This window comes from Xenopus laevis, chromosome 4L, assembly GCF_017654675.1.
Source record: "Xenopus laevis strain J_2021 chromosome 4L, Xenopus_laevis_v10.1, whole genome shotgun sequence".
NCBI classification, from domain to species: Eukaryota; Metazoa; Chordata; class Amphibia; order Anura; family Pipidae; genus Xenopus; species Xenopus laevis.
This window is the reverse complement of record NC_054377.1, coordinates 112,654,225-112,672,012: the sequence shown is the minus strand read 5'-3', so window position 1 is coordinate 112,672,012 and position 17,788 is coordinate 112,654,225. Positions and strand designations below refer to the sequence as shown.

The 17,788-nt window shown below is 40.3% G+C and overlaps 1 protein-coding gene across 1 annotated transcript; it reads left to right on the top strand.

Moving 5' to 3' along the window:
- The first annotated feature begins 445 nt into the window (after nucleotides 1-445).
- txn2.L (thioredoxin 2 L homeolog) lies at nucleotides 446-16,331 on the top strand. Its single transcript, NM_001086597.1, has 4 exons — nucleotides 446-498; nucleotides 3,057-3,328; nucleotides 5,211-5,334; nucleotides 15,294-16,331. The coding sequence occupies exons 2-4, from the start codon at nucleotides 3,057-3,059 to the stop codon at nucleotides 15,408-15,410; spliced, it is 513 nt and encodes a 170-aa protein (NP_001080066.1). The 5' UTR covers nucleotides 446-498; the 3' UTR covers nucleotides 15,411-16,331.
- The last annotated feature ends 1,457 nt before the right edge of the window (nucleotides 16,332-17,788 follow it).

Genomic DNA, 17,788 nt, shown 5'->3' with positions numbered 1-17,788 from the left:
GGGCACAACGTGTCTTAAAACATGAGTGGCTGCATGTACAGGGAGTTTCCTAATGGTCAGCCAGAACAGCTGACTATTTCAGGAAGAAAGGAATCTGAAGCCGATAAGGAAGTAATGTTTCTGCTACACAAGGGCAGGCTAGTGGGAGGAGTATTGCAGGAAAAAAAAGAAGGAAGTACAAAGTGCTGTTTGTGGAATCACAAAGGTGACAGACATTTTTTTTAGTAACATAATATACATGCCTAAAAACAAAGCTCTCTGTTGCATATTGGCAAAGACATAGTATTAAGGTTATACTGTCTTTCTCCAGTGCAGTTAAAATCATCCCAGGAGCCAATGACAGCAGCAGCAGCAGGCACGTCATGACCACGTGGCTTTTATAGTCCTCTCAGCTACAAGTCCCAGCACCACCCCCACTCCCACTCTTGGAATTCTTCCGGTGCATGTGTGAACCCTCCAGTGCTCCCCTGACCAGTTCCTCTGGCTGCCTATAGAAAGGTAATACACAATTTTTACACAACTTTACCAGATTTTCTTTTTAACAGATTTTGGGGTTTCTTGCTTTTTGCACACTCACAGCATGCACACACACAACTTGGGCAAGTTCACACACACTTTTTAAAGAAATTGTTGATGTTCTTTTGCCCTAAAAGTGTTTTATTGCCCTGTGTGACTAGCCCATCAGAATGCTTATTTAGAAAAGGAGGTGCAAATCACAAGGTCGGAAAAAGTTTATGTTTTTAAAAGTCTGTTTTTGTGCTTTGCACTTGTACTCGTAGTGAGCTTTCAGGTCTTTTGAACCCTGATCACACTGTGTTATCATTTGTTATTACATTTATTTTTGTCTGTAAAATGTTCTTTGTGCAGTAAGGTCATTGGATCAGAAATTCTGAACATGTAGAATATTTTAAACATTGTTGTTTGTGATATATACAGTTCTGCAGGAATGTGTCATCATATTCATATCAGTTTTAGGGGTTAACTTACTGTACATGGGCTTTTACGACACATACAATGCAGGGAGTGTGTTGTGTTTGCAGTAGTCATGGTATCAGCCATGTAAAATTGTGTACACTGTTTGTGATTTAGGGCCTTTACAAGCCCCATTGTTGGTTGCTTCTATGCATATTTGATGTTAAATTATTTAGAAGACTGCTGGTATTCATATTTATCTTGTTTTATCTTCATACCCTAAACCCTGTAGGAGATAAGATGCTGTAAAGCGCAAATTGATTTTTTCCCAAATTCTGTAAAAAAAAAATAATAATTATATAAGGGAAATCTATCTGATGTGATTGTTTTGATTTTAAGGTGGGCATATGGTGATATGTTTGTAATGAACCACATTAATGATGATTTTAAGCCAGATATTGGTCAAGCAGGCCCACAAGTAGAAGGTACCATATATTGGCCAATAAGTTGGTAAATTGGTCTGGAGAACAGCTTCTGTCAGCTTATGAATGATGAGGTTTAGGTTAGAGACAGACATTAAGATGAGAATATGCTCCTTCACTGTTGCTCTGCTGTCTGTGCCTGCACCCAAATACCTTGTTTCAGCTTGGATGCAGGCAGATGCAGCAGGTTTCGGTGCAAATATTCAAATTCTCTAATATTGGCACCGAAATCCATCACATCTGTCTGCACCCAAGCCGAGGCAATGTATTTGGGTGCAGAGCAGCAGCAGAGGACCAGATTCAAGGCCTGTGTTTCCGCACAGGCCAAGATCCACGTTGTTTGGTCCTAGCATAAGCTTTGTTGAGCGATGACTGCTATACTTCCTTTATTGATCAGTTTTTACTGTGAAATCTCAGTTTCTTTAAAGCTTTGCACAAGAGAAGTGCATAGTGCTCTTGAGAGTTCACCTGTGGTTGCAGACTGGTTTTGGAAGCCACTTTGGGAACACATAGAGCTACATTTTCTGAACACTTGTTAGTCACTGAGGGCATATCAAGATTCTAATGTTCATTGCTGGTCATCAAACAGATAAACGCTGACTGCTGCATCTTGCAATATTCTTCTAATACATTAGAAGTGATTCATCAAGCAGGGGCCCTCCTGCCATGAGGTAAGGTGAGAACTTTGCCTCAGGCGGCAGTGAGCAGGCAGTTACAAAAAGCCACCTCTTGTAACATTATGAGGCAACTTTCCAGTATTTAACCCGGAAACTTGGCTCTGCTAGTGCAGAGAACACTATGGCGCTCATTACACTAGTGATGCGCCCCCCCCCCCTTTGACCCACTCCAATACTGAAGTTTTAAGCTTGGAGCAGGAGAAGGGGGTGGCATTGTGGTTGCCCCAGCTGTTAGCAGCCCCAGAATCACCCCTGTCATCACCTTTTTCCTACCCATACCCAGCCTGACCATCACCAGCAGTCTATGCTCTCTTAAAGGGATTCTATTGTGGAAAAACAATCTTTTTTAAAAAAAATGTATGCAGAATCCTGCATTGGAATCCCTTTTTCAAAAGAGCAAACAGATTTGGTTGTATTTATAGTTATATTTTATTTTTACATGAGGTTAGCTATGTTCTTAGTTTCCCAGGTGTCCTCAGCCGTGTGACTTGTGCTCTGATAAACTACAGTCACTGCTGCACTGCGCGTTGGTTTGATAATGCCCCTCCCTTCCCCCCAGCATCCCATTAGCAGATTATCAACAGAACAATGGGTAGCTAACCAGATAGCAGCTACTTGGCATATCTGCTGAAGGATTCACCTGCTTGGACTAATAGTGCCTCCGTTGGCTAATAGTATTCTGCTACTACTGAACTGAATTTTAGCAAGTGGGTTAACAGGCAAAATTGCTCCCAATAATTTAGGATGGCTTCAGGCATTTCTGTGCCAGCTACAATACACTATGGAAAAATTGTCCCATGTAATGGTAGCCTCAATAAGCTTCTACAGTAAAGGAGATATATATATATATATCTTACCTAGGGAAACAAACTGAGGATTGGGCTTTAATGGTCAGGTCTGTCATGCTAGTATAATATAATGGAATAATTCACCTTTCTGTCCTAGTTGCTAAATTACTAAATATTATTGTTATTGATTCACTTAGATGGCCCAACGCCTGTTCTTGAAGCGTGTTCTTGTTACGTCTGTGAAAAGCCTAATAGCTCCAGCACCATCTTTCTCCACTCTCCTCTCAAATGGCGTAAGATCACATGGACTCAAGGCTTTGAGCTCCTCTCAAATACATCCCCACTGTAACTTGAGGCCTATCTCCACCTCCACACCATGCAGAGTCACGTTTAATGTCCAGGATGCAGATGACTTCCAAGAACGCGTTGTTGGCAGTGAGACACCCGTGGTGGTGGATTTCCATGCACAGTAAGTTTGTTTTATAAGAAGGATTAACTATTTTGGAACCATTGATTACAGGTTTGTATGTATTGGGTATGTGCAGCGAATCCACTTTTTTTTCAGTTTGGCCGAATTCTGAATCTTCCACACAGGATTCTTGCGAATCCTAAAATGAATGAAATCCTAATTCGCATATGCTAATTAATGCAGGGAAGGGGACACACATTTTATTTTCAAGTGTGTGACCTACAATCATTTGGTTTCTAATGACATTTGGTTCAGTCAGACTCTTGAATTCAGCCAAATCCGAGCCCTGCAGAAAAAAACTCTTCAGTTCAGATGTCCCTAACCTTTTTTTTACCTGTGAGCCACATTCAAATGTAAAAAAAAATTTGGGGAGCAACATAAGCATGCAAAAAGTTCCCGGATGGGCCAAATATGGGCTGTGTTTGGCTATTAGTATCTTGCAGCCTACAGGAGGCTCTGTTTAGCAGTAGACATGGTTTTATGCAATTAAAGCTTGTCTCCAAACTAGGAATTCAAATAGAAGCACCTGCACTGGTAAAACTGGTTGCCTGGTTGCCAACTATAGTTTATATAAATAAGCTGTGGTGTAGCCATGGGAGCAGCCATTCAAAGCTTAAAAAGGAGAAAAGGCACAGGTTACACAGCAGATAACAGATAAGCTCTGTAGTATACTAAGGGGTTCTTCAGAACTTATCTGTTATCTACTGTTTATCCTACGCTTGAATGGCTGCCCCCATGGCTACACAGCAGCTTGTTTATATAAACTATAGTTGTGGTTCTGAAGCAAATACACGAGTGTAGGGCAGCAGTACATCATATTGGCATTCCTTTAAAAGACTTTCACTTTTTGGTGTTACTGTTCCTTTAAGGCCACTGAGAGCAACATCCATGGGGTTGGAGAGTAACATGTTACTTACGAGCCATTGGTTGGGGACCACTACAGTTGAATCCTGAACTGAATCTGGGATTCGGTGCATCCCTAGTATGTATTTATGTATACATTTATTTATAAAGCACTGATAGGATATACATCACTGAACAATTTAACCATATAGAAAAATACATGGAGGGAAGGCAAAATTATAATAAATACATTTATAAGGATAAATATACACTTACACCTAAGCTATGTCTCTACAATTGTTATGCATAGACTAGTTTTAGATATGGTGAAAAAATCCAGCTCATATTATGACAGGAGACCCACCTACAGGGAAGTAAGGTGGGTATAATTAAATAACATAGGTACCTTCCCAGAGGTATCTTGGACTATGCATACCTTAAACTACAACTAATTACCCCAATAGGCCAGAACAGAACTAAATGGTCCTTGAATCCTACCTGATTGTCCCTGTCTATTCCTCCACTGTTTTTCCTACTACATGTATTATGGAAATAGCTGTCCTCTAGCAAAGGCTCCATTACAGGTTTGGAACTCGCAGAACATGCAAGGCATGGGGGGGATGGGAGTGTTGGCCATAAGAGAGCTGACGACTGCTTCACTGTTTCAGTGGAACAAGTAGTGAGGATGAGCAGTAACGAAATTTAGAAAGGACAGACAGATGCTCCTTTCAATAGAAATTACATTTATAAATAATTTGTAATATGTAATGAATATATATAGGAAAGCTACTGATATCTATGACTTCTTTCTCCATGCAAGTTTATTTTTTATTATTATTATTTGTGGTGGGTTCAACTTTAAAGTTTATTACTTGTCACTGCACCCACAAAGTTTCAGATTGACAGAATGTTTTTGTTCTCTTTGGCTTTCCTTGTTGGGTTAAGCATTTACGATTCCGTACTCAACATATGATCACCCATGCGGTCATTATCCTTGGATAGATTTACAGTTTTTTCTTCATTTGATGTTTCATGTCAGGTGGTGTGGCCCATGCAAAATTCTAGCTCCCCGATTGGAGAAGGTGGTTGCCAAGCAACAAGGCAAAGTTCTGATGGCAAAAGTGGATATAGATGATCATACAGACCTTGCACTTGAATTTGAGGTAGGTTGGCAAACAAAATATATATTGCAAGTAAATAAAATAATATAGTCGGTGGAGGCTTCAATATATAGTTGATGAAGTAGTTTTGAGAACCAAGCACACTCCCCAAGGTGAAGCTAGACTTGCACTGTATAGTAAAAGGGCCATGGTCTCAGCTTTAAATTTATAGACTTTTCCTTTAACATTAAAATCTTGCAGGGGGTTACAGATGGTATTACTATATTACTTGCCTATAATCTGAAATGAACAAACATCTCTTTCTTATCTTCTGCCATACACTGATTTATGGTAATGTTGCCCCAGTAAAGCATTTCAAAATTGCTGTAATTATATTTCTCCAACATATACACACCTACAAACTTGCCTCCAGTATTAACCAGTCTCAATTTATCCCCCCCCCCCTCCACACACACAGAACCCTTCTCTATCTGGGTCATATTCATCTTTACTGGCAGCAGCAGTGTGGCAAAAGGCTGGGTGTCAACCTAAAGAGCACCCTTCTCATAGTCTGGTTGTTGTTACTGTAATCCTATGCTAATTGTATTTCACCCCATTTGGAAGCAATCATTTGTGTTTGAATTACTATTTACTGAAACTGCTTTGAGTTGCCATTTAGGGTCTCTCTCCAGTTTTTATTCTTTGTTCTGTCTCATGTTTACTGAGAGTGCCTAATGCTGAGTGGCACACAGATTGCGAATGCCTGACTGCCAGTGGCAGGTACAAAGTCCAATCATATCCAGCTCCTGTGTGGCAGTACAATCAAATGCAGGCGATGCTCAGCTATAACTCACCACTTGTTGTAGCGTTGGGAGACAATGTGAGAGTAAAGAAGAGTGACCAGAACAGGAAGACCAGAACAAAGAGAACTATTAATATTTCCCTGTCCTAAGCACAATTCAACAGGAAGATTGGGTATCATGAACCTCCAATCAAAAATGACCCAGAACTTTGAGGCAATAAAAGGTTAAAACAGTTGCACAGATCTGCATAACTGGATGTTGCTGGGGCCCCTACACTTCTGCACCCCCCCCCCCCACCTACTGCAGAGTCAGCAACCTCTTTATTTGTCCCTTGTTGCATAATCTAAGCTTAATGAAACCAGTCATGATAATATTTCCTAGCGGTGATTACATATGGACTTAGACTTCCCTACCGCTATATGAGCAGCAGACCCATTGCTACACTACCCCTTGCTTACCTATCTTGTGGATTTTGGCAAGAAAGTGCTAGGGTATGCATTTTTGCTCTGAAATCTGCTCTGTTTTCACTCTTAAGGCCCCCATACGCGGGCACACACATATATATATATATATATATATATATATATATATGCAACCGACAGATTAAGTTGGCAGTTTATTGCCCAGTGCATGGGGTCCTCCGACGGGCTTCCCCGATCGATATCTTGGTTATAGACTCATACTTACATCAATTAAATATTTAATTTCTGTGCAGTGAAATTTGCAGAAACCCACCATGCGCTGCAAGTATAAACACCCATGTATAAGTGCCATATGCAAGCCTATATATTAAGACAAATTTGTCCCTCAAATTGGTGAGCTAGAATAACACACCTTTTCATTGCCTGCTGGTCCTTTTATAAAATAAATAAGAAAGAAATGCAGGCATCCTGGTGTAACTTAGAGAGTTTTATTTGGTTAATTTATTTGGTTAATAAAATGGAATTACAGAATAGAAGTGGTTCATTTGCTCATTAGTCAATAAAGCAGTGGTGCCCCTTTTTGGTTCCTTTTAGTAATGAATATGTGCTGAGTTTACACACGTATCTCTGCTAGGCATGTGGGTGATGAATCTAGAATAAGAGCCCTCGGGACATCATTAATGATGCCAAGTTGGCTTGTTTTTACTGTTTTCTTGCCAAAATATAAAATCAACTAATAACTGTGCATGACAGTGTGATTTCTAGGCCCATTGGCTACACATTAAGACAAAAATAGGTGTTGGCATTAACTGTTGCAAGTAAATTTCTCCAACAATGCTCATGGGCCTTGTTCTGTGAACGCAATTTTATCAGTCTTGCAAGCATTTTAAACTCAGAGAATTGACCTTAGCTGCACTGTAACTGTCTGTCGTTAACCTGTTATATTGCTATTTTCTTATTGTGCTGCATTTTGTATCCCATATACCTGTTTTTCCTTGGAACAGTTTTTCACAGTGACTGTTCTCTAAGCATTTAAAGGGATTCTGTCATGATTTTTATAATGTAGTTTTTATTTCTAAATTACACTGTTTACACTGCAAATAATTATACAATATAATATTTAATTCCTGAACCAGCAAGTGTATTTTTTTTAGTTGTAATATTAGTGTGCAGGCGCCATCTCAGGTCATTTTGCCTGGACATATGCTTTCAGAAAGAGCCAGCGCTTTAGGTTGGAACTGCTTTCTGGCAGGCTGTTGTTTCTCCTACTCAATGTAACTGAATGTGTCTCAGTGGGACCTGGATTTTACTATTGAGTTCTGTTGTTTTATCTACCAGGGACCTTTTATCTTGTGTTAAGGAGCTGCTATCTGGTTACCTTCCCATTGTTCTGTTGTTAGGCTGCTGGGGGGGAAAGGAAGGGAGTGATATCACTCCAACTTTCAGTACAGCAGTTAAAAGTGTTTGAAGTTTATCAGAGCACAAGTCACATGACTTGGGGCAGCTGGGAAACTGACAATATGTCTAGCCCCATGTCAGATTTCAAAATTAAATATAAAAGAAATCTGTTTTCTCTTTTGAGAAATGGATTTCAGTGCAGAATTCTGCTGGAGCAGCACTATTAACTGATGTGTTTTGAAAAAAAAAAGTTATAAAAACTCTGGGGAAGAAGACCCAGAATAAGTATGCTCACCCTCTCTTCCTATAATGTCAGTCACATGGGTGCAATTTCCATATATTATTATAGGAAGTGTCTGCTAGTTATTCTAGGCATTTTGAACATCGGAAAATTGGCCAATTATCCTTTGGTGTGATTGCCAAAATACTCCTATCAAATTAGCCAACCAATTACTCGATATGGTGCCTGGAAGTCATTGTCTTGACTATGCCCAGGTTACTCTTTTGCTTTGATCCCACAAATCTCCAGGATCAGAACAGCTTTACTGATTGTTCCTCAGGACAGCCTGTGTGTCTTATAGGACTACATGCACATTCTTATTCACAGTACAGAAAGTGGGAGCATACAAAGACAGATTTCCTTTTTTAACTAGATAACATAAACATCCCAGTCATATACAGTCGTTTGGCCAAGTGAAATCGTCCCATTTAGTGCATCTGTAAGCATTTGGGAAAGGAAACAGGAAATTAGCAACGGCAAGAAAAATATTGTTCCAGAAAGCTGCTAGGAAATTAACCTTGAATATTGCTATGAAATATTATATGCTTCTCTCATGCTTAATAATGCTTCTTGAAGTATAGCATTACAAATCTAATTGAATCCTGCTGGTATAGCTACATTCACGCTGTGTTAGCTGATAATGTGTATAGACTTGTCACATATGAAGGTTATGGGTTGAACATAACTGAGATTGTGTTGTCTCTTCTGGGTGACTTTTTTTTTGCTAAACTTTCCATGAGCCTTGCTTTCACTCCAGGGCAAATAACAACAACAGATATTTCCTACAAGCAGATAGCACTAGATGCATTCAAAATTATTCTTTGTATGTGCGATAGGGGGAGCTCCGCACACACTCATCCTCATCACGCCTCATTACACCCATCCTTATCACCTTGGGGGATGAGACTGCCCCTGGGAATTGTGCAGTTGCAAAATTAGCTGTTTAAATTCCTTTGCTTAACCCTTTCCTCTACCCAAACTTGTATGACTGCCCTGTAAAAATCTAAGTAAAATAGTCAACATACAGAAAACGCACACAGTCGTGCAGTATAGGTATGCAAAGAAATAGTAAACATCTATTTTCTTATTGTACTTTGATCTCACCTTCTCCAGGATTGTGTAAGAAAAATACATGAAGGCATCAGACATTCCAATTGGCTGTTTCAGTCTGCCCTGTATATTTATACCATAGCACAGGCATGGGACACATTATCCAGAAAGCTACAAATTACATAAAGGCCTTCTCCCATAGAATCCATTTTACCCAGATGTTTAAAAATGATTTCCTATTTCTCTGTAATACTAAAACAGTAGCTTGTACGTGATCAAAACTAAGATATAATTAATCCTTATTGATAGCAAAACCAGCCTATTGGGTTTATTTAATGTTTAAATTCGTTTCTAGTAGATTTAAGGTATGAAGATCAAAATTACAGAAAGATCCGTTATCTGGTAAACCCCAGGCCCAAGCATTCAGGATAACGGGTCCCTTACCTGCACAACATAATAAGCACTTGGGCGATGACATATTTACGTTACAGGCGCAGTTGCTTCTGCACTAGGGATGGGCAAAGTGGGTATAAAGTTGCACAACAGTGTAACAGTGGTGGAAATGTATATCAGCCCTTATTTCATTTAGATGCCTGCTTTCCCTTTAATGGGAGGTTTTTGGTATGTAGCTAGTACGTTTTGTTTTCATAACTAAGCTGTGTCAATGCCCCATGTGAGCAAACAGAATCAGATCTACAGGCCTGTTGTTTGTCTTGCTGGGGATCTGACAGTGACATTATAGCACTTGCAAATACTCTTACCATGGAACCAAGTTTAACCCTTGCACTGCTGTTTTTGCCTTTCCGTGGTTTCAATCACAGACATGAACCCTAAAAAAGTTACCTTTATGTTACTATAAGTAGCACTGGTCACAAAGAAAGCTTATCATTTAAATAATACGGGGATATAAACCTTCAGTAATAACCCCTTTTCCAAGATCCAATCGTTATTGTGAGACCACAAATGTCTAGAAATGATTACCTTTATGTTACTATAAGTAGCACTGGTCACAAAGAATGCTTATCATTTAAATAATACGGGGATATAAAACTTCAGTAATAACCCCTTTTGTAACCTCTAGCTGTTCTTCAGTCAGAATCCCTAAATACACTACCTGCCATTCTTATCTGTGGCTTCTCCGTATTATAAGTTTTAGAACGGTGGATATAATGTACTTTAAGGACTCTGAGCAAGGAAACAGCTTTAAGTACATCCACGATCAAATGGGAGTCAATTGCAAACAGAAAGGGTAGGAGTCTCATTGGAGGATCCCTGCATTAGTTGGATCCAGGCCTGGACCGGGGTTCGGCAAATGCCAGAGGAGCTGCTGTAAGATGCCATAGAAAGTGACTATTAAGTGGGCTGGTGGGGGCTGTTTGGGCCTCTGTGTACTAGGAATGCCAGGGCATATTTTAAATCCCAGTCTGGTCCTGGTTGGATCATCCACTATGAAAAGAGATAGGCTGCTGGGGGGGAAAAGGGAGGGGGTGATATCACTCCAACTTGCAGTACAGCAGTAAAGCAGTAAAAAGTTTATCAGAGCACAAGTCACATGACTGGGGGCAGCTGAGAAACTGACAGTATGTCTAGACCTATTTCAGATTTCAAAATTAAATATAAAAAAAATCTGTTTGCTCTTTTGCGAAACATATTGCAGTGCAGAATTCTGCTGGAGCAGCACTATTAATTGATGTGTTTTGGAAAAAAAAAAAGTTATAAAAACTCTGGGGAAGAAGACCCAGAATAAGTATGTTCACCTTATTTTCCTATAATGTCACATGGGTGCAATTTCCATATATTATTAGAGGAAGTGTCTGCTAGTTCTTCTTGGCATTTTGAACACAGGAAAATTGTTTCGATCCGAAAACAAAGCGTTCCAATCTCCTAATGCTGACTGCACAGTACAGTTTGCCTGTTTTCATAACTAAGCTGTGTCAATGCCCCCTGTGAGCAAACAGAATCAGATCTACAGGCCTGTTGTTTGTCTTGCTGGGGATCTGACAGTGACATTATAGCACTTGCTAACACTCTTACCATGGAACCAAGTTTAACCCTTGCACTGCTGTTTTTGCCTTTCCATGGTTTCAATCACAGACATGAACCCTAAAAAAGTTACCTTTATGTTACTATAAGTAGCACTGGTCACAAAGAAAGCTTATCATTTAAATAATACGGGGATATAAACCTTCAGTAATAACCCCTTTTCCAAGATCCAATCGTTATTGTGAGACCACAAATGTCTAGAAATGATCGTTTAAATGTACGATGTGTCCATCAACTAAAAAGACCATTTCAGGCGATATTGCCAGCAAAACTGAAGAGTAGCTGCCTGCTTGGCCCTGCAGACATAGATTGCACTGGGACTAGTGATGTGCGGGTCAGGGTTTTCCTGACCCGCACCCGCGCTTCTGGGGTTCTTTTATAGACCTGGGCCGCCCTGCTGATGTCATCACAATGACATCACAAAAGGGGCGGGGCGAGCAGATGCGAGACTATAAAACCGGAAGTCGGATGCCGCCACCCGCAAGGAGCAGTGTGATGTTGACTCGAACGCGCCCGACCCGTGGGTAAACCCGTGGGTATCAGGTCAGCCCACACATCACTAACTGGGATCGATAAAGATTTTTTTAACCTGGCCGATCAATTTTCTGACAGATGTCTGATGAAAAATCATAAGATGTACGATCGTTCGAATCCCACTAACTTCACGATAATTTGACGGATTGGCCGGATTTCGCTAAAATCGGTCGTTTGGAAAAGAAAAATCTCGATGGGGACCTTAAGTTAGGAAACAGCTTTAAGTACTGCCACGATCACTCTGTGCACTAGGAATGCCAGGGCATATTTTGAATCCCATTCTGGTCCTTGTTGGATAATCCACTATGAAAGGGCTGGACTACAGTTCTCATGATTTTTCCCTTGAAATTAAGCTGAGAAAGAGATGTAATGAGTTTCATAGTTTTTAGCTTCATGGCACTTCTATGTTAAAGTGAAGCTGACACTTTCTTTTATTGTAAAAATGTCAGTCGCTTTGAAGACCTGACCTGCCACAGCCATGTGGAAACTATGCATCTCCTGCTGGTTCTTTTGGCTGTACTGAGTGAGTGTGGAACCATTATGCAGGGCTGTAGGGGGGTTCAAGATTTAGACAGTATATAGCATCCCGAATGTTGGATCCTCCCACTTACTCCAGTGTACGAAGGCTGTCCACTGTGGGCAGATATCATCATATAATACACAAAGGCCATGAATATCTTGTAAATTATATCCTTATAAACGGTGAGTTCTGATGTCATCAGTTATAAACGGTGAGTTCTGATGTAATTTCTGTCACATGACTCACTGAAATTTGTGTATTATAATAAATAAAGTACCCCCAGTTGCAAAATATGAGGATATTAGAAGTTACCTTGGAGTTCCGTGACCTGTATAAAAACACTCGGCCTTCGCCTCGTGTTTTTATATTGTCATGAAACTCCTCGGTAACTTATAATATCCTTATATTTTACAAGAGGGGGTACTTTATTCACTATATAATACACAAAAGCCATGAATATCTTGTAAATTATATCCTTATAAACGGTGAGTTCTGATGTCATCAGTTATAAACGGTGAGTTCTGATGTCACTTCTGTCACATGACTCACTGAAATTTGTGTATTATAATAAATAAAGTACCTCCAGTTGTAAAATATGAGGATATTAGAAGTTACCTCGGAGTTCCATGACCTGTATAAAAACACTCAGCCTTCATCCTCGTGTTTTTATATGGTCATGAAACTCCACTGTAACTTATAATATTATATTTTACAAGAGGGGGTACTTTATTCACTATATTTAACACCTCATACTCTGCCTTTTCCAGCAATAAACAAATTTATAATTTATCACAGAAACAGATCCCAGCCCAGTGGGAAAATCAACCACAGGGATTCCTCTTGATAATAGGTTGCGTTGTGAAATATCAGAAAATTTGCTCTTTTGGCCACTATATCATTGCATCCATTGTATTATATATGTTTCTTGAGTAAGAATGGAGGGGTTCATTTAGAAATGCAACCGTTTAGAGCTGTATCTGAGTGTGCTTTGACACTATTCACAAAGGTGCTAGATCATATGTATATCATAAGTCTTTGTGTGTATGCACTCTTACCAGATTTTTGGTTACTACGGGTGCGTTGGTCAATTTTAGTTATACAAAAGATAGAAGGACTCGCACACCATTTTCTTAGTGAATAAAACAGTGTTATTTTATTCTTAGATGCATTTCGGCCCCCATTAGGGCCTTTATCAAGGTAAGGTAGATAAAGGCCCTAATGGGGGCCGAAATGCATCAAGAAAATATATATATATATATATATATATATATATATATATACACATATACATATATACATAAAAAAAAAACACACAGGTAAGGCAGCACTCACTTGATTAGAAAACGTGTATTAGATATAAAAATAAAGCATCAGGCTACGTTTCGGGCATGCATCGTGCCCTTTATCAAGCCAAAGGTTACACATGGTTTACAGGTGTGCAAGGTCAGGTGACTTAAAAAGTGACATCAGTGTTAAGTATACAGGTGTGACCCCTATAGGTCAAGGTTCACATTATATTACATACACATTGCCCTTACCCTTCATGTGTCTAATTTAACCTATGATAGCCAGCATAGTTTACAAATTATACAAACATGATTAATTGACAGGCTCAGTCCAAATTGTGTCTAAATCACATCAGGTTTTTTAGAAACTCATAAAAAGAGGTACAGATCGTAATCCCTATTTAATCCTTTGGGTTGTAAGGATCCTAATTTGTGGATCCACCACACCTCTCTCTGTTTTAAACGGAGTTCACGATCACCTCCATTTTTGAGTGGGGGGATCATTTCAAGCACCATAAATCTGAGTTGATCAGCACTATGTCCTTTCTCCAGGAAGTGCTTGGACACCGGCTGACTCATATTACCTAAATTAATAGCAGATCTATGTTGTGAGATACGTGATTTAATCATCTGCGTGGTCTCACCTACATAGATGAGACCACACGGACAGACCAACACATAAACAACATATTTGGAAACACAGGTATAGAAGCCCCTCAAGTGGGCAATATACCCTGTCTCAGGGTGAATGAAATCTTATACAAAAAGATAGAAGGACTCGCACACCATTTTCTTAGTGAATAAAACAGTGTTAATTTATTCTTAGATGCATTTCGGCCCCCATTAGGGCCTAATGGGGGCCAAAATGCATCAAGAAAATGGTGTGCGAGTCCTTCTATCGCTTATACATATATATACATATATATACATATATATACATATATATATATATATATATATATATATATATATATATATATTGACGTAGTTGGCCAGCTTAAATATATTGCAATATATGGACAAAAAAATCCCTGTTTTGTTTAAAGGGTAAGGCATTTTTTAGTAGCAGTATGCACAAAATGTCGCTGTCTTAAATATATTGATAATGGGTTGAGTGCAGAGGAATCTTGTATTTGACTATATGTATTTTGTGGTCACAGCCTCATTGCACCCCCACCTAATGGTTTTAAAAAATAGTGGTGAGCACAACTTTCCCTTGTTTGTTATACACACACACACACACACACACACACACACACACACACACACACACACACACACACACACACACACACACACACACACACACACACACACACACACACACACACACACACACACACACACACACACACACACACACACACACACACACACACACACACACACACACACACACACACACACACACACACACACACACACACACACACACACACACACACACACACACACACACACACACACACACGTCACAACTTGCATCAACCTAGGAAACCCTACAATGACCAGCAGCCTGAGCTGGACCTGCCTGTAATTCTGACCCTGATGATAGCACAATGGAGTTACTGCAGCTTGGCATGGCATATTAGCACAAAAGAACTGCAGTTGTGCTATCATTACACCAGACTTTTGCAGACAGTTTTTATCAATGGTCTCTCACAGTCTCCCTCTCTCATTTTCCAGGTCTCCGCTGTGCCCACAGTTCTGGCCATAAAGAACGGTGATGTTGTGGATAAGTTTGTGGGGCTGAAGGATGAAGATCAGCTTGAAGCTTTTCTGAAGAAACTCATTGGACCATAGTCAGAGCCTCTCCGTCTTCACCCAAAACTGTGATCCCAAGGCTGGCTACCTACCTGAATTCAGCCTCTACATTGTTACCTCTTGTTTGAAATGAATGCTTTGCAATATTTTATGTACTGAGGGGGGAAGGATAGGTTTGGTAATTTCTAAAGTGTTCATAGTTTTCGTGCTTACGTTAACAGCTCTTCTGCCCTATCCCTCTCCCTCTTTATACTTTCCTTTCTCCCAGTTACTGTGAATACATAGATATTTAATATAGGGGAAATAATGCCAATATGCCTTCCTGACATTAGTTTTTATGTGTTTGTTTTGTTTGACTTCTTGGCTTTCTAGGTACAAGTTACTTCTTGGAACTCATTGGAAATCAGTTTCTGTATCCTAGTAAAGAATGGGTCAGAAAATATTTAACTAATGGTTGACTTTATTCACAACCCCTATCCAGTGTCAGGACACAAATTTTGTGTCTGTCACCAAGGGGAAGATGACAAGTGGTTTAAAGCTTTGGTGGATACAGCCATACATTACCCGCCACTTGCTTTGCCACTCAGTGTGACTAACTTGTGATCACTGCTCTGTCCCTAACTCTTCAGAGGCACTTTTTGCCTACTATGCAGGATTGTAATGTTATGTGACTGTGAAGCAGTGAGTACTTAGCCAATATATTTCCTTTATATGCTTTTAACCTAATATTTCAAAAATGGATTTTGGTTCTATTTTAGCTTAGTCTGAATATAATTAGCATATTATATTCTCACACAGGGTAAGACTTACCAAAGTTAGGACTCCAGCATATGTTTTTGTCACTTTGATTACACAATGTGTCTGTTCAGATAAAAGTACAACCATCTGGCATGTTCAGTTTAAAGGTAATGTTAAAGGCCCAACAACACCAGGGAATAAAAGTGAAGTAATTCATACTGATATACTGTATGTGTGAGCATATCTGGAATTGCATTCTGCAAGGGTTCTGATCTATATTGCCTTTAGCCACCATGCGAACTGGGGATTTGATTATGCAAGAGAATGTTGGCAGACATAAGAGCTGATAGCAAAGACAGAGAAAATAGAAATTTAGCTTGAAATATGTTTACATGTAGAGGATAGGTTTAACAGGGATGTTCATTATTACTTTTATTCTTTAGCCATAAGCACCAAGATACTTTGTAGAACTTTACAGAGATTGTTCATTATGTCTATGGGCACAGGGGGGCTGTGTATAAACATAGGGCAAGAAACAGTCAATGTGCTGTGCTTCTGTGACTGCAGTAGTTAGTGCTGTGTTGGTCTAGGTGCAGTTGCATGAAGCAAATTTTGGTGTCAAAAATGCAGACTCACATGTTTCGATGCTGAAATCCACTACCCAGGCCAAAGCAGTGCCTATTAGTGCAGACACAGGAGTGGACTGAGCACAGAGGATCAGCTGTGTCTCGCTCACTGTTTCTACAAAACCCAGACTGCCAACCTGAGGATTTCACCAAATGCCAGAGCAGCTGCTGTCAGATGCCAAATACAATCACTATTTAGTGGTCTGTTTGGGTCTCTGTGTACTTGGCAGTATGGTTAAAATGTGTCATATTAACTGGCCACTGTGTGAATTCTACCATTGTGTGGCGCCCCTTTATTCTTTGCCAGGGCCAGGTCAAGCCGACTGAGCGTCCTAGGCAACCCGGCCGGCAACCTCGCTCCCCCCATGCGTGTGCCCCATGCTGGAGTGCAGAGGGGAAGAAGCAGAGGGGAGGGCCATATTGGGGAGAGGAAGCAGCAGAGGGGAGGGGTAGTGGCAGAGGGGAGGGCCATAGTGGGCAGGGGAAGTGGCAGAGGGGAGGGTCGAGCAGCAGAGGGAAGCGACTACAAACTAGGGGAAGGCAGAACAGGTGCTTGCAGAACAGCGCCCCCCAGTGTGGGACTGGCCCATTGGGATACCAGGAAAACTCCCGGTGGGCCCAGGTGTCAGTGGGCCTCATGCTTCTAACTATTTAACCTATTTAACAGTCATATGGAAGGATATAGTAAGTAGATATAAAAGACTGGGAGAATAAAAGGATTCGGTGAGGAGAGGAGAAATAATAGTTTGGAAAGTGGGCTAAGGTTTTCTGGTGGGCCCCTGGCATCCCAGTCCAACACTGGTGCCCCCCTATTATTGCGCGCTAGGCAGGTGCATCTTCTGCCAAACCCTAGTTCCGTCCCTCTGCTAATACACTGCACATTATCTTTCACAAGGTTATGTGAGACACTATTTTAGCTAGTGCTTATCAAGTGACTTGCACATGCCTACTCCATGTAGTGATCTTGAGACAGCCATGATTATGACAAGCCATCATTGGTCTGTGTCCCACGCAGCTTATATAAAGGAAGGTGAGTGCCTGCATTTTGTCCTG

Coding starts and splice junctions, on each gene's coding strand:
- txn2.L (NM_001086597.1), top strand. CDS start 3,057: ATGGCCCAACGCCTGTTCTTGAAGCGTGTTCTTGTTACGTCTGTGAAA. Junction 3,329..5,210: donor GTGGTGGATTTCCATGCACA/GTAAGTTTGTTT, acceptor GTTTCATGTCAG/GTGGTGTGGCCCATGCAAAA. Junction 5,335..15,293: donor ACCTTGCACTTGAATTTGAG/GTAGGTTGGCAA, acceptor CTCATTTTCCAG/GTCTCCGCTGTGCCCACAGT.